This window comes from Syngnathus floridae, chromosome 8 (assembly GCF_059516105.1).
Source record: "Syngnathus floridae isolate MCC-2025c chromosome 8, RoL_Sflo_1.0, whole genome shotgun sequence".
Lineage (NCBI taxonomy): Eukaryota > Metazoa > Chordata > Actinopteri > Syngnathiformes > Syngnathidae > Syngnathus > Syngnathus floridae.
Window position 1 is genome coordinate 2,526,364 of NC_142420.1, and position 20,884 is coordinate 2,547,247.

At 40.2% G+C, this 20,884-nt stretch overlaps 2 protein-coding genes across 5 annotated transcripts in view; one reads left to right on the plus strand and one right to left on the minus strand.

Annotated features, from left to right (window-relative positions):
* The window catches only part of st6gal2a (ST6 beta-galactosamide alpha-2,6-sialyltranferase 2a), a 46,067-nt gene extending 38,029 nt beyond the window's left edge, over window positions 1–8,038 (plus strand). For both annotated transcript variants that reach the window (XM_088382718.1, XM_088382719.1), the window contains one exon: window positions 4,821–8,038. In XM_088382718.1, coding sequence (XP_088238844.1) covers window positions 4,821–5,068 — 248 coding nt within the window. In that variant the 3' untranslated portion in view covers window positions 5,069–8,038. The remainder of the gene's footprint in view (window positions 1–4,820) is intronic.
* On the minus strand, window positions 1,356–17,481 carry tmtops2b (teleost multiple tissue opsin 2b). Of its 3 annotated transcripts, XR_015859791.1 has the most exons (5): window positions 16,836–17,481; window positions 10,250–10,575; window positions 8,040–8,273; window positions 3,161–3,279; window positions 2,906–3,016 (listed from the first exon to the last, which is right to left on the minus strand). XR_015859791.1 is itself a non-coding variant. In XM_088382720.1 (4 exons), the coding sequence occupies exons 1-4, from the start codon at window positions 17,206–17,208 to the stop codon at window positions 2,804–2,806; spliced, it is 1,146 nt and encodes a 381-aa protein (XP_088238846.1). In that variant the 5' UTR covers window positions 17,209–17,481; the 3' UTR covers window positions 1,356–2,803. The 3 variants fall into 3 exon arrangements, 2 of the variants coding, with proteins under 2 accessions (XP_088238846.1, XP_088238847.1); XM_088382720.1 differs by lacking the exon at window positions 3,161–3,279 and having other exon boundaries at window positions 1,356–3,016; XM_088382721.1 differs by lacking the exon at window positions 2,906–3,016 and having other exon boundaries at window positions 3,031–3,279.
* Between the last annotated feature and the right edge of the window lie 3,403 nt (window positions 17,482–20,884).

Sequence of the window (20,884 nt, forward strand, 5' to 3'; positions counted from 1 at the left end):
TTGTCTCAAAGTGACATGATGTTTGTGGCTGTCGGACGAAGCTATGCAATTTTCACTCCTCAACAGTAAAAGCACTCTGACAGACGTCCATGCCATTTAACATGGCAGCAACTTGTCTCAGTGATGTTGAATACGGAGAACATAGAAACATGGTAGAAGCCCCCAGACATGTTTTTTTTTTTTTTTTTTTTTTGGAGTGAATGTGTGGAAACATTTTTACAAATGAAACAAAATCTTACTATTAATAATAATATCTATCGCTGATTAAATCCTTGAGTGTCCAATTTTTATTTAGTTGTTAGCATTCATCTTAAACAAAATAAATTAAAGAAAAAAAAATCTTAATTGCAGAAGTGCCTGATATTGCGGAAATAAAAGCAGGTAACCACTTCCCTGGTTCTTTTATCTCAAACAAAATATTTTAGGTTGCATTACCTGACATGTTTCGGCTATTTTGTTTGAGATAAAAGAACCAGTGAAGTGATTAGCAAGTAAAAACAAAATGAACTTAGTACAGTTGATTTGTTTTTTTGCTGTTGTTCAGCGCGCTTATGTCTCTGAGGAAAAAGCTCTACTTGAGTCTAATTGTGCAGGTTTTGTGAGCTCTATAGTGTTCCACTCAAATATTGGAATATTTTCTCATTTTCAGCGACAGCGCTGTCGCAATAATGCGTCCGGCGCGCTGTGGTTGCGCGGTCGAGTTGTAATGAAGGCGGTATTTCAAAGAAAAATGTCCGGGGTGTGTCGTTCTGCTGAGGTCGTGGATGTTGGCGATGTCTTCCAGAGAGGGAAGAGGGCAGCCGGTGATTTTCTGAACAGTGTTGCTCACTCTCTGCGAGCATAATAGCCAGCATTGACACCTACGTGATGTTTGTTATAGTTGTAAGTCCATTATCGATGTTGAATGGCTTTCTGAGTGCATTATGTGTTTTCAAGTTCATGAAAAGTTCACAATTTTTCTTTTGTTTGACCGAAATATCCGAATCAGTGCTACATTCCAATTAAATATGCGCTTTTAAACCAGCTTGTTTGCATGATTAATCGTAATTCTCAGAGAAGCAAGCTTGCAGCAGCGAGTGCCTCTTTGTTTGTTTTGCATCATTTGCATTTGATTTAGCTTTTACAGAAAAAAAAATTAATGCTACCCTCAAATTGAGCATTCATCAACATCCACGCTGCTCTTTTCAAACGTTAGAGTGGATTAAATGAATAGCCGGAAACCCTTAATGCATTACTTTCGAATAACTGACTCATCGGTTTGAAAGACAAAAAGTGACAGTAATTTGATTGAAAAAAATCATGTTTAATAAGACTTAAATTATAACGGCGTTTTATTTGATGACGCCACACGCGAAAACAAGTTCTTGTTCCAGTTGGCTTGACAAGTACTTTCCGTTTATTTCTCTCATTGTGACATTGTTTTACGTTTACATCTCAATATACTAATGGGAATAAACATGTCCAATGTGTCGCTGTTGTTCCTGACAAGGAAATGGAGGGAGATGGTGATGGGAGGCACTGAATGAGACGTTTAAAGCTTTCATCAATTTTTCACGAGAATTAATATAGGATAGTTTTCAACATCATGACAGTTGTGCATTCTGTATGATTGAGAGTAATATAATTCCGTGGAATCCAACATAGGCCATTAAAAAGGTGGAAAAATCTTTTGTCATATTTGCAGCTACTGGGTGAAGTTCACACGACAAGGGGTTATGTTACATATAAATTATTTTTAGAGCAAAGGTGGAAGAATCTAATCAGTGTATAAAATGTCTTGTTCAAATGTTAGGTTTTGGTGATATGAAAAATGAGACCAAGATAAATGTCATGTGCGTTTTTACATATTCCAGCAATTTATTCTTAGATCTTTTTCATAAAAATTAAAATGTTGGAGTAGTGACTGCTATGGTCATTCTCGAAGATTGTTCTGGTTTGAAGTGTATCTGGGCAAGCCAGCTTGGTAAGGTTTGCGTAACATTGCATATTTCTTAAAATAAGAAATGTCAGTCTCACAGAAATTGTCTTTTTTTAGTCAAGTCATGATATGATGGCAACTGCTGACCTGTTGTGATAGTCTTGTTTCCGAAAATCAGGATTTATTTTTTTGATTTGTAGCAAGACAACTCAGTGAATAGAACTTAAGGGGATTGGAGAGTAATGTTTAGTACATGACATCCATACAGATATTAACGAGTAGAAGATTTTCAGGCAAGGTAATGGAATCCAACACTACATACAGTGACGTCTGGTCTCTCATTGGTCAAACTGATTCATCTCCCAAACAAATCATGCACATGCTAATGTTAGCGCCAGGTCCTCCCTCATTAACACGCCGCTCACCAGAAGAGAGGAGAACCATGGCCACGTAGCGCTCGGCCGACACCAGCAGCCGACGTCACTGTAGCCTCTGGATACTCCACAGTCTCCACTTTACTGCCATGACCCTCAGTCTCTTCTTGGATAAAGTGTGACTCCTTAAGTACTGAGAGGTAAACACTGTTGTTGAGGATTAGTGTGTTTGTTTTTTGTTTTTTTCTCACTGAAGTGTCTCTTTGGGAATAACACTCGTGTCCACATACTGAACATCAAATCATATTGTGAATATTTATCATTTAGCACATTAAGCACAATTGGAAAAATGCATAAGTCATGAAACACGAAGTGATTTTTTTTTTCTGTACATACATAAAAATCACAATAACCCTCCAATACCCGTTGGTCCATATTCCTCTGTAGTCCACTTGCTGAAGCATTCTCACTTCTCGTCATGTCCGCTTGCGCTTCTTCGAGCCTGTGGGCTTCAGGTCACAACTTCGGGGGGCGTGGTCAACTTGAAGGCTGGCGCAGCGCTGGTTTTGAGCGTTTCGCTGGAGACGTGGGCGGCGCAGGCCACAGTGTTGCTGGAGATCCGTCGGTGGAGCTGAATGACGGTGGTCTTGGACGGCATGGAGGTGTTGCCGCTTTTTGCCGACCAGTGGTCGCAGTGGAACAGGATCAGGAAGCATCTGTAGAACTAACAGATGGGAAGTGGGTTAATGTCAGTGTAAGTGGAGTGACCCTGTTCTCACAAGCAGCAGCTGTGGGTTGATGGAGCATAAATCATTGCTTTAAAGCGCTTTCATTGCAGTGGGAGTAGGGAAAATGGCCTCCTAATGACCTGTTGCATGTCACGGAGTGGCCTCAGTCTGTCTGAGTGGTTTGCTCCAATGCCTGATTTGGAAACATCTGAGAGGTCTTGCAGAGGGTTTCCTGGATACCAACGAGCAGCGTTTATTCCTGCACATAAAGCCAATTACGGCTTATCCCATTTGACACAAGTGCAGGAACAGTACTGTGCAAAACCCACCACTCCATGTGTTACTTTTATGATCTTGTTTCAAAACATCAACTAAATGGAGATGTGCAGTGAGGATTACTAAGAAATCCATGGCAGTCAGTCACGCATAAAAGCCATCTTTTGTCTGATTTAGCGCACCCCTAGTGTGTTGCAATTGGCAATCGTGCGTAACCTTGCATTAAAAACTTGGCAACTGAAAAACTGCTCTGAAAGTACCTAGCGGATAAATGCAGAATTGAGGAGCTTTTGTTATTGATGATATGGCAGGACTCCCAATTTGTGACTCGCTCTAAGTCAGTCCGTTCAGAAGCTCTGAAATTGCGGAAAGGACTGAGTTGAGCTTTTCAAACGCGTTCACGCAATTTTGCATTTCGGCAGACCCGATTCACAGTGCGCCCGATTAGTCGATGAGCTTCCATCATCACATTCAACTTTAATGGCGTGGCCCTTCATCCTATGAGTCATCTTGCGAGAAAGAAATGAGCGTCAGATTCAGAATGACGATAAAGAAGACTGGAATTTGTGAGCCGAATAATAATCCTGCAAAACAAAATGATCACCAGAAATCGACAGCTCAGGCTGGCGGTGTTTGTGTGAGGCAGATAACTCAGCATGGACGCTCGCATGCCGAGCCCGCCTGGGCTTCAATGTTTTATGTATTCTGTCACTCAAAGAAGGCTTTGTTAACTATGCACACTATTTTGGCCCACCCGTCCTTCGCTCCAAATCTTACGCAAAACACATTTGTATTTGTAAAGGCCCCTGGTGGACAAATCTGCATCTGCTGCACATCCAAATGGAAGGTTTTGATGTGTTCCCGAATCAGATTTCTGTTGTGACTGAGGGCATCTATCCCTGAGGACATCCCAGAAGTACACTGTGGGAAGAAAATTGAAAAATTGGACTTGGAATCGATCAAACAGCATGTAGCAAATGCAGTTGCACCAGAATTGCCTTTGTCTGCTCTGATTTCACGATCCGCTAATCAGTTTGAAATGCCGTGCGCACCCTCTTGCTCTAATTTGGAGCTTGCCCACCGATCGATAATCGCATCGTATCATTTTAAATATACGTGACTTCTTGTCAACAAATCATCTATTATCACTTTTGTTTGTTATCCACAACGACCAACAAACTAAGGATTTTTATTATCACAATAAATTTGTATTATAAAGAGAAAGAAGATGGTCATAGGGCCCTAATTTCACAGACAGGCTCAGCATAAAAACTCTGCCTGGTCTAGTTTATCGTGTTTGGGAATTTGGCAGACCGACTTGGCCCAGACGTACCTTATTTAAACCAGAAAAAATTAGACCAGCTAAAAGCAGGTCTACGTTGTGGTGGAGAAGTGTGTCAATCCCTCTGAATCACTGTAGAAACCAAATCATTGAACGCATTATGATTTTTAAGCATCTAGCAAGTTAGCTGTTGACATGAACCAAAGCTGTACAAATTTGAATCCTGAATTCTTTTCCTGCAGGGATCATCGTGATGATGTCGCTGTGTGAACAGGTGCACGTGTACGAGTACATCCCTTCCATGAGGAAGACCGACCTGTGTCATTACTACGAGCGACAATTCGACACGGCTTGCACTCTGGGCGCCTACCACCCTCTATTGTTCGAGAAGAGTCTCATCCTGCGCATCAACACGGGTACAGCGAGTGACCTGCGTAGGAAGGGACGGGTCACGCTCCCCGGCTTTCGTACCTTCGACTGTGACATCTGAACAGAGGCGAGCTGACTCACGTTACGTAACTTTGATCTTTTCTGGGCTCACTTCGGGTGAGGTGCAATAAAGCCACTGGAGACGAGGAGGCTGCGGTGGAAAGTCGGGAACGGGGCTAGATCTTACAGATTTGGATTAGATTGACAAAAAAAAAAACACAAGCCATAGCCCTTTAGGCTGGTAGGGGGATCAACAGAGGATTTGAGGAGAGCTTGTTTTCATCAAGATCTTCTTTGAGAATATATGCTGCCGGGGAACCTTGTGACAGCTCTGAAAAAGACATATCTTTCTGCGTTAGCTGAGCCACGTTAGCTGTGGAGATGACTTAGCGTAGCCACAGATTTTAAAGCGTTTTTAGGGAATTTTCAACAATGGTGTAAAAACTCTTTTTTTAAATAGTCCGTGCGGTTATTCACTCTGATGGGAGTGGTCCGACATGTTTTCTACTCATCTGAAATCATTCGAGATGTCATTGTTGTTATTTGGCTTTGCGGAAGTGTTCACCCCCCCTTCAATGCTCCATTTGCCTGAGGAAGCAACTGAATGCACAATGTTAAAAGCCTTGCCGATTTTCCCCACTAGCTTACCGACACTTACAGGACATCCAGAAGGTGCAGGTGCCTCAAAGTTTTGTTGATGTGGTGGATAGGTGTCAAAGTAGTGACGAAAAGCAAAAAGAATTGTAGTAGGTTAGCGGGTAGGAAAATATAGTCGATTATGGATACATTTCCGTGCATTCTTATGTATATGTATGTCTGTTTCATGATAACTATTGACTGCTGAATAGGTTGGGGGCATAATTCCTGTTTGAATCGGAGGTAGACAAAGTGAAACGGGATCAGCTGGATTCCGTTGCCATTGAGCTATAGCAAGCTCCTTTATTTCTGCACACAAATCTTCTATTATTGGTTAGGTCGAGCTATCATCAGCGAGGAATGTTACCCGATAAAATCGGAAGCTTTGCTCCCGTCTTTGCCTGAGCAGATTTGATTTATTATGTTTTTCTACCGGTTAGGTCTTCATTGGGCAATATTACATTTTACAATAAGATCTTTTTTTTTAAGACTGATAATGTGGTGTTGTTATGAAATGATCCTCAGCTGGTTGTTTGGTATAAAAAGTAAAGTGAGTTTTATATTAAATGGAAGATGATGGCTCTGGAAATAAATGAATCCAGGGTTTCTCACTGCTGGCTGTATAAAATACTCTATTTCCTCAAATAGTGGCCTGGCTACTGTAATAACTTCAGTTGCTAACCAAAACAGCAGTACATTTGCAGTTTCTCAGAGGAATATATTCGAATTTGACAAATGGAAACGTTTCCTGCTTGATGTCACTCGGTTGCTGTAAACAATTTTCCGGGTGAGTCGGTGTTAGCAACGCCTCACGATTAGCGTTGCACTTTTGCTCTCACTTCGATGTTGTGTGCATCCATGATTATGTCCTGGGGAGCAAGCTCCAGCCAACCTGCCTTGTTTCTCAGTTTGATTTCTCGAATACTCCTTTTGTTCGCCAGCAAAAATAATATTTGACGTATTATTTATTTATTTATTGAAGAAATCTTGCCTGGCAATTGTTTTCAGCACGATTCTAGTGAGGAGGATAATCGGCTCAGAAAATGGATGGATGCATGGATCATTCAAAATAGAGATTGGATATTAGCATATATGTACACATCCCCAGGCCACTATATGAGAAAAGAAAGTATGAGTTCCGTAAAAATAGTAAAATATTTGATGGCTGTTCTTTTGACTACTTTACAGTACGGCTGGTCTGTATGGATCAAATCTTGTGCTGTGGTACTGTATATTGCGATATTTCTTTTAGGGACCTGTTTTATGGATACTTGAATCAGGTACACACTCACACACACACAAAAGTGAATCTTTACTTGGATTTAGCCAATTCTGTCAAGGAATGGGCATAATAATTGATGAATGGATTAATTTGTGGTTATAATTTGATTTTTGATTGATTATATGCTGATTACTGTCTAAAGAAGGCCAAAGTAATATTCCACATAGACCTCGAGTTCTGGAAAGGAAATGGAATTTAATTCGTATAGAGATTTGTGGTTTTAATAAGGGAATGAGTGTTATTGGGGCACTTTGATAAGAACAACAAAATATATAGAAATAACTACTTTCCTGTATATAACTTATCTGAGACTCTTTAGACTCCTAAGCAACTAATTAAAAAAATCATGTAAGAAAGAGTGGAAATAAAAGCTCAAACTTTTCTTTTTTTAAATCAGAAGTGTTTTGTAATATCTTCTTAAAACTGAGATTTTTCCAGGTCAATTAGTAAAGGTGAAACAAATGCCACTGCTATTGCTGCTGCTGGGGATTTCTTGTGTCTGTGACACTGAAGGTGCAACAACCATTGAGTATACTGTACATACGTTTCCATGGAAACGCACGGCATGCAAACCAGGATGAGGGACTAAAAGTCTTAAAACTATGTGCTGTGTACTGTGCTCCAAATAGAAACCACTAATGTCATACTTGTCGTGAGAGGCTATGAGATGTATTTATCTGGTTCTTCTGCTTCGGGGGAGGGGGCGGGGGGGCTATTTGCATGCTCGTGGAGAGGCCAATTTAGCCTGGCTGCAGGGTAGCTCGGAATAAGTCCCTGGTAGCACTCATCGAATGCAATTATTTCATCCAAAGCTCATACGATTGTGCCAATTTCTTCTTGTTTTTTCAAATCACATCTCAGCGAGTTGAACGTTTTATATGACCTGTGGTGAAATTTGAGGGACTGTGCACCTCACTGCCTGTGACGACATCTTTTTGGATGCAGAAGAAATGAAGCAACACCACTTTCACCCCTGACAGCCTTACAGGGTGTTCTTGTTGACTGGTTTGCACATTTTCTTCTTCTTACACTTGAATCAATATTTGCAATTTGTATGATTTCAACTGTTCCTTTTCTAACAATGTAAATAAACATTCGTCATGTCAAAACTGACCTGCTTGTTCATGAGGATGTAGATAAGCGGATTGATGACAGTGCTGCTCTTGGCGAGCAAAGACGGAACCACGCTGGCCACCGGGCTGATGATGTCAGGTGGGCCGAAGGTCGCCATCATGGCCACCACACCGTACGGCATCCAGCACAGCAGGTAACACGCAGCCGTAGTCAGGACCATGAACAGAATGTGGTACTCTCGTCTTCGAGCTGCTGTCTTGCGGATCTTACCCACCTGTGGCAAAAAAAATAATTCATTTTATAATGTTTCTTACCCTCTCCAATTCCATTGATTACCCCGTTTATTCTCATTAAATTAGAACTGACTTTGATTTTCCAGCTACTGAAATTCTGTGCCATTAAAAACTACAACCGTCAAAATGAAATTACTTTGATGAACAGGGTAAACATCACGCATGAATGTTGAAATGAGAGCCTAAACCAGGATAATCTTTCTCTGGAAAACACTTCATGCAGAGGTATCTTTTTGAGACAAAGACAAACATATCAAGTAGCCGGGATTTAGGACTTTCATAACACAAATACATCTGATAATGATCTTAAGCGGCCTGGTGGGCACTCATGTGAATAAATCCTGTGTAATACTCTCACGGTTTAGAAGGGATTGGACCGTGAAGCAGGGAATAACTTTGAAGCATGCGCTTGCATATAATGAAGCATCTTATTGTTCATGTTGACGTTTACATTTTTTTTTTAAAATATTTTTTGGTTTTACACTGGTCCACACATATGTGAGACAAAGTGATTCATGTATTTTTTATTATATGTATATTTTAAATGAATCGCCCATCCCAGACCTTATTGCAAAAATTTATTTTGACATTTTGCAAGCGATGTATATTTTGTAAACACACCCACGCTTTAAAAAGTGGGTCCATTTCTTTAATTCGCATCAGGATTCGTTTGCGTGTATTCACACCTGCACTAAAGGTCCTGACCAGCGTTCCGATCGAACCCTGGTCCGTTTAAAGTGGATCAAACAGTCAGGTCTGAATACATCCCAAGTCGTTCGGCTAATGTAACTCACTCGGTGATTAGAGTAAGTGCATTAAAAGCGGCTTATGCACAGCGAACCGTTGCAGTAATAAAATAAGATTGATTACGACCTCGGAAAACGACACCTCTACACCTGAGGGCAAGCTGTGCGTTTGATACATAAGCCTCGAGTTGGCTATAACCGACGTCACTGTGATGTCACAGTTTCAACTTGAGACAAAAGAAGGGAAGCTAGCAATAAACACAGGTATTTGGAATACAAAAGATGATTGCCACTTGATTTATGGACTGTCAATCAAAGTAGTCAGCGGTGAAAATTACATTGATGTTACGCTATCATGTTATCTCATTTGTTAGCAGTTGACAAATGGAGCTGGAGCTGTTGGTGACATTTGGAAGATGGATGTTCAAGCTCACGAGAGCGAGTGTTTCTTGGCAGTGAGACCTTTGCCCATGACTTGAACCTATACCCTTAAGAAATGTGTTCAGGCGTTCACTGGGTTAAAAACAACCCAATATGGGTTCAAAACAAACCAATCCAGGTGAAGCCAATATATCTTCCTGTTTGTGCCTCTACGCGTTTGTTTATTTATTAGCCTGGATTTCCATTAGAAGTTTGGTGACAACCGGTTCTTTGATGGTCATTGAAATATTAGATCATTGCAATCATTATAAATGGGATGTTGTGGAATCGTATCCAATCAGAATGCAAATCAGTCACTCTTAATCGGGATTTTATCCAGATTAAATACAATCGAACTCGATAAATCCGATTTGATATCTTTTACAACATAATGTAGTAGATGAGGTTGTATGAAAATCAGATGGTTTCTACACATCATCTCTTCACTGTGGGTATTCTTGCAAGCTTCTGCAAAATAATTTACAGACTGGAATGGGATTCGAATTTCTGCTGATGTGACTGCGTGCATGGCCTTGTGTTAGTTCATCATCTTGTGACTAGAAGCTGATTCACCATAATGGATTCCACATCTGCTCAGAGGAGACCAGCATCAAGCACACCCCAGACGCCTACAGTTTCTCAGAGAAAGGCTAAAAAAAGGAAAACGATACACGCAATGGAGTAAGCAATTTTTTTTTTGGGCCACCGGTGGCAGTAGCAATTAGAAATTCAAAGCCCTGTGGAGCACAGCTTTAAATTTCATTGTAGAAACACATGCACAAAATGTCTACCTGTTTGACAGCCCAGAGCAGCCTGCCATAGCAGTAGATCATGACCAGCACAGGCAACCCTAGGCAGAAGATGAAGAGACAGATGACGTAGGCGTGCGACTGGGTTGTCTGTACTGTCCAGGACACCGAGCAGCTGGTTCCGGCTCCTTCCACGCCGTAGCTGCTCCAACCCAACAGCGGCGGCAATGTCCAGAACAAAGAGTAGAGCCATGAGCCTCCGACGGCCAACATGGGTTTTCGGTAGTTGGGCCCCCGCTTGTTGTAGACAGTCAGAGTGCTGTAGCGGTCGTAAGAGAGGATCACCAGAGAAATGAGCGAGACGATACCTGGAAATGCACAGGACGACACGTTAGAAAGAAGAATGTGCTCAAGTGTTAACAAGTGCAATATGTGCTCATTTCAGCATCTTTGGTCAAACTGTTTGATCCCAGAATGGATCGATACGTTTCCGTGGACATCCGCTTCTATCCCTCTGTGTGACTCATACATCTCTGGTGCAACCTGATGATGAAACTCTGAGACGATGAACTCAGTGGCCTCTGAAAACATCCAGTTGGAAGCCTTGTGGTAGGTCTGTGAAAATGTTTTCTCAGTTTTTTTATATAAAAATGTAGCATAGCATCTTTTTCATTATTGTCTTCATGACTGTTTTATATATTGGCCAACTCACACATGCCAGAAGGAATCATGATAAATTAATCATGATCCTCAAACTCTTTAGTTGTCTCCTTGTTTTCTGGAGTAAACTTTTTATACAAAATCAAAAATTAATTTTTTTTTGCAGCCACAGATTAGCAATAAAACTGATTCGTTCTGGTCTTAAATTAAAAATAAGAGTAACACTAATGCAAGGCTTACGTTAGAGAGACGTTCAACCAAGCTGCACTGCTGCTGTCATCTAATCCAAAGGGGAAACGTTTTACATAGATCAAAAACAATTAAGATCGGATCATCACAAGATTAAAATGCATTTTACCTAGAGTGTATGACTAAGGGCTTACTTGACTGCATTTATCCCCCTAAATAGGTAGCCTACGGTACAATAACATATACTCATAATAATTTCGTGCACAATGTCGGAAGCGTGAAATTGAATTTTTCATTCAACTGATTGTTCCCTTAGTAACATCTGAAAAGGATCGAAGAATGTTACCAGTGATCCCCCTACGTCATTCATGTAATGGAGTTTGCTGAAGTCAAGGAGGAAACGACCTGTACAATTTGCCCTTTGACCTTATGTTCAACGTCTGCGAATGGTTGTTTTCTCATTCCATGAAACACAGAGTTTGTATGAATGTGCCCTGAACATATCGCTTCATCCGAATCAAAGTGCCAAGACTCTGATTCTCCAATTTCATACTATCAGGGTGTTGTCACGATCCGTCTCCGTTCGCCGTCACCTTCCTTTCGTGACACGTCTCGTATTTAAGTCCTGTCTGAGTGTCACTCCTCTGTCAAATTGTTTTCATCTTTCTTTTCTTTCTGTTCGGTTATTCTCGTCCCTCGTCGAGCCTCTAGTCTGTCTTTTGAGTTTCCCCTCAATAAAATCAGCTGCATTTGGTCGCCCAGCTCCACTCATTCCATGACAGGTGTCATAAACATTTGCAAACATGACACAGGAAGGGTTGATCTGATGTAAACTGTGGAATTCACAAAGCATCATATTTGGCGAGTATAAAAGAAAACAGACGGACTGTATTAACCAAACAAACAGAGCACACCTGTGCCTTGCCAAATAACAAATGGCCTGATTCCGTGTCTAAAATCCTGCCATAAAAACGAGAAGGGATATTCAGCATCATCATGTTCTGTGATGCAAACTTCTCAAATTATGACAATTTATTTGAAAATTCCTGGATCACAACAATATATTTTATGACAAACATCAACTGGGTTAAAAAGCTTATTCATATATGTATTAATCATTAGGGAAAGAAATTATTTTGGTAACACAATAAGTAGCTTTGGCATAATTACCCCCGAATGAACATCAACATACATGAGTTACTTTCAAGTGACATTCCCTTACTTTTTCCTACTTTTTGAAATTTACTGCGCGTGACATGATGCTAAGAAATACACCCAAGCCAGCTGTTGTCTCATTGCGTGATGGAGCCACTGCCACAGGCCATATGCTTCAGCATCCTTTCAAGACAAAATTATAAATAAACAACAAGTTCTCTTCAGAGAGTGATTTAAAGCAAACTTTCATTGGTGCCCAAAAAAAAAAAAAAAAAGTGTTGTTGAATTTGTGTGGGCTCAGTGAATGCTCCAAACGACTAACTGTGAAGGTCGGAATCCCAAATTGGTCGTTTCGATTAAGCCAGATGGTGTCCGCAATCACCCGTCGGGGTGGATCGCGATGTGTCTCTTCAGGATGGAGGCGAGAAGAACAAAACAGCAGGAGCAAACGATCAGAAGCAGTTACAGGAACCCCAGGAAGACACACAAGCAAAGCGCACAGAGAAAACCTTTAGACATTGTTCAACTCTAGTTATTCTAGAAACCTTTCGTGAAAGAAAAAAAATAGTGAAATCCTTGAAACGAATAGTGACTCACCACTAGGATTATCACGTTGGAGTGCTAATGACCTACCATGTGTCACTGTTTTACTTCCAAGATGTTTTTTGTTAGAAAAGCATCAACATACCAAGTATTCATAATATTCATTATGGAATGTCACAAATTCTTCACAAAAGTAAATTAAACACAGGCCATGAATAATCTATGACTGTATTCATACTTCACGAGTGAAATTTCAATGTGCCTGTATATTTCAGCTCCTTGGTTGTTAATCAGCTTCCGGGAGAAAATTTGGAATGCCATATTTTCCCCCTTGGCGTATGAGACAGTTATTATTGAACCCCCGTGAATTCCGCCTAGCAACATGTCTCTTGGTCTAACGTGAAAAGGCAAGGTTTTGATTTACGCTGCTCTAAAATTGTTGTGAATGCTTTGTGTGATTTACAACTCTGATGGTGCAAGTAAAATTACAAGCGGGGGGGGGGAAAAGCACATTAGACCATTTGAGTCGTTTTCTTGGAAGGGTGCCTGCCTCACCTTTAATCCCCCCCACTACCCCACGCCAAATTGACCTTAATAATGAGGTTTGTGAGACACTAGCATCGGATGAAACAAATTGTTATTCATTAAAATTAAAAAGATAATCCCTTTACCTCAAATGAGAAATGGGCATCAATAATAAGATTCAAAGTGTGGTGAGATACCCACTGAGATGAACTTTTGTTTGATGAATCACATCCAACGTCTTATCATTGCCTCTGCTTTTCTGCACTGACTGCCAAATCTCTTAAAAGTAAACGAAAAAGTCAGAGGAAGAAGTAGACTTTGATGTTCAAGGCTGAGTTGCACAAATCTGCATGGTCGTTTTGTTCTTGTGTTTACGTGCCAGAAAATGACATAACGGTTGAATTTTTGGAATTTTCGTCACTTAATAGTTCTTCGTAATCACTGAATAGCGATTGCCAGTCGAATTCTATTTGTTGGCAGTGATAAATATCACTGTAAAGTGAATTAGGAAATTATTCGGGGGGGGGATATAAATGACAAAAAGGGCTTTATCATGATCATTTTGTAAGGGTTAGCAAAATATCATGACTATGCTGTACACCAGTAATTTGACTAAAACTAGTCAAATACTTTTGCTTTTTTAATATATAATTATATATATCAATTATATATCACATATAATAACCTGTGTTATTGACATTCATAGTATATTGACATTATTTACATGGCCTTCTAATCTTGTTGGTCTACATGCTTTTTTTCTAAATTGGTTTGCAGTTGATGTATTTTTTTGTATGCACACACATTTTATACAGAGAGAACACACACAAGCAAGGCTTCAATAATCAGTCAAAAGCCTTCTTAATTAGCACCATAGGAGGGCCAGCGAGACCACTACTGCCACTTTTCAGATTGTGTACCATATGCTGTGCCATGGCAACAATGGCAATGGGGGGGGCAACAGATTTTGTAAAAAATGGCATTTTTTCTACATTTAATTTCATTTGATGAGCAAAAATTTCATTTTTAAACTGCAATATGTGTGTGAGTGTGTGTGTGAGAAAAAAGTAACAGTTTAACAACAGTCCATAAAATTTGGGATGCATTTTTCATGCCAACTGCTGCTTCCTGCAGGGTATTGCACACTCATGCATAACCACGCAGGGTTGTCAAACTCGTTTTTGTCGTAGTCAAAGTTTCTTTCAGAGGGTCATTATGACTGTCAACCCAAATAGATGTATGGCTCATATTATATACAGAATAGGCTACACAACAAACTGATGACTAACTAGTTTTGAAATTAGAGACGACTTTAGAGACTTTTTACGAGCGTATGAAAGTGATCAAGTCAAAATTTGAGAAAAAAGTCGTGGCTTATAGTCCGAAAAGTACGGTAGGCTGTTTAACAAGCGGGTGCAGGTGATCGGGTCAACTGCATGGGCGTGGCTGAGAACGATTGACGGCAAGGAAAAGTCTTTCATTACCCAGGAATGAAATGGAAATCGGGTTTGCTCTCTTCCAGGTGATTTTTTTTTTTTTTTTTTAAATGGCGCTGTGTTAAAATTTGGTGGACTTCTCACAGTTGTTAATACATTTTCCCTTGAGAAACACAAAAAACAGTAAATCACTGATGATGTAGTGGTTCACATGATTGCCTCTGTGCAAACATTGTGGGTTCTATTCCTACTTCAATGTTGTTTTGAATGTTAGTGTGAACAGTTATGTCTTCTTATATAACCTTTAATTGACTGGTGACTCTTCTTTTCACACGTGACACAATGCTTACTGACATCAGAGATGTCAATGTGACTGATTTACACTCAGACAGTTCCAAGAAATCATTCCTGAGTGTGATTGGTGAATTATATAAGGACACGGGGTCAAGGTACAAGATTGGAAATTCAGAACATCAGTAGGTAAAAGAATTTTTTTTATAAATGTATGAAACATCCAATCTGGATATGTCCTTCACTTCTCTTTGTGCAATATATTCTAGGCTTCCACTTAATGTGCAAACGCATTTTTCATCTATTGAAATGCTTCTTGTGCTTTCAGAGGTGTGAAATTAGCTCAATTTTTGACAAAAATCGTATGTGTTGGTTTTTGTTGTAAGGTTGTTAAAGCTCCTCAGTTCTCTCTTGCATTAGTTCGGCAAATATATTTTTCTAACTTCTGTGAATGAGCTCAACATATCCATTGGATGAAAAATGGCACACTGTGAATTGGCTAGTGGGCCACATCTACACAAATGTTGAGGCTCTTCTTTTTTAAATTGATCATGTTGGGCAATTCTGAGTAAACGTGTTGTATAAACAGTTCCAAAAAAAAAGAACAGATCAGATTTAAACACACATCACTACAATTCTGTCGCTAATGCGCTGAAGATTGAGTTTGCTAGTTCCTGCGATCCCTCCAATATATGAAGTCTAAAAAGCTTTTGGCAAAGCAAACAGATGAAGCAATGGAACGTGAGATGAATTTATGATGTCTTCCATGTTCCTGTCTTGTCTCATTCCTTAAGTATTCATCTCCACTCGTTTTCATCAGCCCAGTCCATTGAGTCAGCCAATCAGGTCCTTCAACCATTCATGTCTTGTACCTTGTCCGATCAGTTATCTCTTATTCAGTTTCATGCAAGTTTCTGTTGAGGTATTATATTCATCAAAAAAGTAAAACACGGAGTAATCAAAATACTAAACTAACAAACCATGATTGCTAACTGAATGGTAAACATGTGAGTCAAAGTTCAGAGGTCATGGATTGGGCTTCTTGTGTTGCAAGTGGATGTTTGCACCATACCTGTGTGGATTTCTTCCTGGTTTTCTCCCATATTCCAAAAACAACAATGGTGAATTAATTGCCGACTCTAAATCGAGCAATCGGAGGCCAACATTTGCCCTCGACCAGAACTCACTGAGACCAAGACAAGACCAAGACTTTTTGGGGGGTTGAGACCGAGTCAAGGCCAAGCCAGAAGAAAAGCAGCAAAACCACGACCATAAAGTAAGGACCACAAGACTATTCTTTTTCTTTTCAATACATTTGACAGCCAACACTTTCAAATTACAAAAATCTCAAATATAAAGTTTTAAAACTAAATGATTGCAAATAATAATATATTCTTGTATGGATTTTCCTCCTCATTATCACATAAATGAAGTTAAAGAATAGCAAATCAGTGTAGCGTGCAGCCTAGACAAAATCTTGAGACAAAGACAAGCCTTATTAGAAGAGACCAAAAGACAAAGACTTTCAAAATGTGGGCTTGAGTTTATTTATATGTATTTAAATATTTACTTATTTGTTTAAATGTTTATTTGCATATTTATTTAAATATTTGTTTAAATATTTATTTACATATTTATTTAAATGTTTATTTGAATATTTATTTATTTGAAGATTTCTTTATTTAAAGATTTTTAGTTTTCATTTGTTTGTTTGTTTGTTTGAATGGGAAGGTCCAATATAGGCACAACCTTCTCTAGACATAAAAAAAAAAAACTTTGGAAGGAGCGAGGTGTAATGAAGTGTCCACAGACCGTGGCTGAAAGCTTACCGAAGCAGGAATTGATGAAGCCGTACCAGCTGCAGCCGCTGGAGCCGAGTAGCCAGCGTCCGTGGATGCTGGAGACAAAGCTGAGCGTGGTGCCGAACACGCACACCAGCATGTCGCTCACGCTGATGTTGAGCAGCAGCATGTTGACGGGCGTGCGCAGCTTCTTGAACTTACAGAAGAGCAGGAGCACCACCAGGTTGTTGAGGAAACCGAAAGTCATGATGAAGCCCAGCACCACGGAGAGCACCACGAACCCGGTGGGAGACAGGCGCGCCTCCACTTCCACTGACGGCTCCGCCAGCTCCGGGTCGTCGCTCAGGTTGGAGCCGCTCAAGTTGAGAGCCACCTGGCCCGAGAACATTCTGGCGTCCATGCATGAGAGCTTGGCTGCACTTTTCGTGAGTTTACAAGATCTTTACGCGCATTCCTTCCAAATTCCACTGCTCGTGATGATGAGGGTGATGCCTCACAGTCCCACCTGTTACTTCCCATCCAGCTTCTCCATTTCTATCTGAAAGAACCGCTATTACTCACTGCTTGTGCCCACGATCCCGTTTTTTCCCATTTCCTCCACGCTGCAATGTAATCCACGCGTGCGGTTTTGCGTGAAAGTGCGCCTCACCGCGAGGTCCGCTATCTTTTTTAAAGGCGCCTTTGACGTCATCCGCGCGTCGTGAGCTGCAGGAAAGGGTGGGGGCAACCTTCTTTCAACTAGTCCCTCATTTTTACTGTAGTTCTTCATTCCTCCCCTCATCCTTCACGAGGAGGTGCTGTAAAAAAACCTATTTTCAGTCATGTCGATTACTCATACTGTCAGCAAGACGGAGACATCATCATGACTATTTCTGTCCCTCAATAGCCAAATTACACCTAAACACACCATAGATAAAGAAATCCAGCACATATTTGCAACAATTCACATTTTCCACGTATTACTCACACCAGCGCTTACAACATTCCATGACTCCATTGGAGTTCTACATCCTTATGATGTAATTGAGTTTTTATTTTTCACACAACAGCCCAGATTCTGCAGCAATCATACATAGAGTAAGTGTGTATTGCATATTTTAGTCTCATAGCCTAGATATATTATTAATACAATAATTATTTGGAAGGTGGTTTGGTATTGTGCACCGTCACACACACACATTTACGTGATTTACACAGTAGTAACCACAAGTCCCGCATTCCCCATCATGTCTTCCCTGAAAGCTGCAAATATTGTGCCTCTGTGTTTCAATATCCAGCTAAACCCACTGGGATTTTTCTGTCTATCCATCCAGTCCAAATAACTCAGTTTCAAATCAGTTTTTTTCAAAGCAGGTAAACAATGAAAAGCATCCATGATGGATTTGTTCCAGCAATATTTCACGGCTCAGTGAGGCTGATGGGATTTGTTCAAGTATACACATGTTTTACAAATATTTGCCGCGAGCTCCAATAATGATTATTTGTGTTTTCCTGTAGGTGCTTTGGTTTTTGTGCTTATTGATTTGTTTACCTTAATCAATTCTCAGAGGGAATTTTATCACAATCCACAACTGCTGGCACACTAGTTAATCACTTTCTCTTATCCCTCAGTGTTTTGCATGGTTCATTTGAATGATTTGTCAAAATCACAAATTATGAGAGATAAGCGGATTTTTTTTCTCCACTTTTCATGCCAATCCTCTGTATAAACAGCTGTCATATGGTCGATTACGGAACATCTTCCCAGACAGATGGCTTACTGCATAAATGATCTCCCAGGGATTTTTATCAGCCAATGATATAAAGCATCTTGGGACTTGCTGAAAATAGAAACGTCAGAAAATGACATGCTCTTTGTTTATAAATGTCAAAACTGTGAATTCATGACTGAATGTTTAAGATTTGTTGTCTGAAAACGAGACAAGTGTGTCACACGCCGGCTCACCTGGTAATACACCGGTAACTTTCCATCTGCCATGCACTTACAGCCACCCCCCCCACCAATCAACTCAATCACACAAAAACAAAAAGTGCTCTCCAGTTGTTCAGAAGAGACTGTTCCTTACCGCTTGATTGTCCTTTCTCCGCCATCACACACTTACTATAGATTCTTTTCCTTAAGAGGAAATTTTAACCGCTGTTTCATGAATCATTAAACCAAGGGATAGATTGCGGTTATCTCCATGACACGGCTATTAATCTCTTCTGTTGAGGCTACTGACTTCTCCTGAAAGATAGCCAGATAAAAACTCTCTCTTTGAAATTATTTGGAGGCCAGTGAATGCAGGAGGAGAGAGTTTTGTCATTCTCTAGATCAGGGGGAGTCAACTGAAATTTAAAGAGGTTCGGTTTGAGATTATTTTCTTAAAAAACATCTTGATCCAACAGTGTGAACCAGTTTTACACATGTGCATTTAAAAATAACTGATCCCTGAGCTCAAGATGCCCTCAACAACATCTCACTTCAGATGTCGAGTGGCTGTTTGTTCAAATCATGTCTCCTAATGGTATTTTAAATTGACAATTTTGTTATGTGTTCCCAGTGGCAAGTCAAAATAAATAGAAATGACTTTATTTTCTTTTTTTCTTGGCAGAATTTATTGTTTTCTCTCTCTGTAGCCATCATTTTCTCTCTTTAAATGTCATCTTCTCAACTTTCTCCTGCTGAGTTGTGTTTACAAGCGGTTATGCAAATTTAATGAGTCAGATCACATGGGATGGCTTAACTTGTATGTTTTTACTCTGCACATTTTGTCATGCATTAAATCACGACTCCATTGGGCCACTTTGTACCCAGTGACGTTTTGAATTTTTTGGCTGTACTTCCCTGTCTGGAACAGCTTCTTGTTCCGAACCCAGACCGTGGTCCTCCAGTATAAGGCATCGCGAAGGGTTTACTGATCCCGATCCTCAATGGGATGTGAGAATCTCGCTTCGAACACCCGTTGCCACTGCTAGAATTGAACGGAATAATTCTGCCCAGAAGATTTGCAATAACATGGATATACTGTGACTCCCATTGCTGATGCAGTGAAGGCATTCTATGGACAGTAAATTACATTATGTTTAATTCATAGGCACACTGCAGGCATGTACTTATTATGTTCACCCACACCTACTTGATTACTTCCATGATCATCCAAGCTGGATGATCCAGGCTGGATGATCAAGCGATGATGTTCTATGTAGTGTGCAATACAGCGGGAGCAATAATTTGCTGCCAAGTGGCTTCAAATAGACATCTGCCGCTTTTATGGACAATGGAAAATAATGATACAGAATGCCAGTGGTTCTTGTTTGCATGCAAAAAAATAGCAGGGTAGAGACTAGATTATTGTGTAAGGAATGAAGGATGTGTCATACTTTGCACCCTTAAAAGTGTTGCGTTAAAATTTGACTCAACGTCCTGCGTCTGCCCAAAATTGAACCTAAATTGGGTTGTTTTTAACCCAACATTTTTAAGCGTGTGGGCATCAAAGGTGCATAGATCTACATGACCTGACAGGACGGATAAAAAAACTACCAAAAAAACTTGACATGCAGACACTGCTTGATGTTAACACCCACCAGTCTGCCAAATATGTGTGAATTTCATCACTGGCAGGTGATGCCATTCCTCCCACCCACCACTTTGCCAGGTTGAGTTTTATATTCGGACCCACTCCTATAGCAAAAAAAAAAAAGAAATATCAGCATTAAAGGCTTTACAGTCCTGACAAAATGTACAGACCTATTACAAACGAGTGAAGTTATCCCATAGCTTTAATTACCAAACACCGTTCAAGAATATACTTGTTGCACACCACCACCCAAAAAGTATGTTCAATAACAAATTTTATTATAAGAAATGCATGTTACACTGTCTTTGAGCAAAAAGATTCACGGATTGGTTGTCTCCCGCAGCAGTGCACATCAAAGTCTGTGCTCACACCACCTTCCAGGCCAGGCAAAATGCCTTTATTACTTCAAAACAAATGGCTATGGTTACAGTACATCATCTTCCCCAGCGAACAGAATATAGATAACCTTTCTGTTATGTACTGTATTTCTGTCCAGGGCCCATGAAAGGTGTTCTG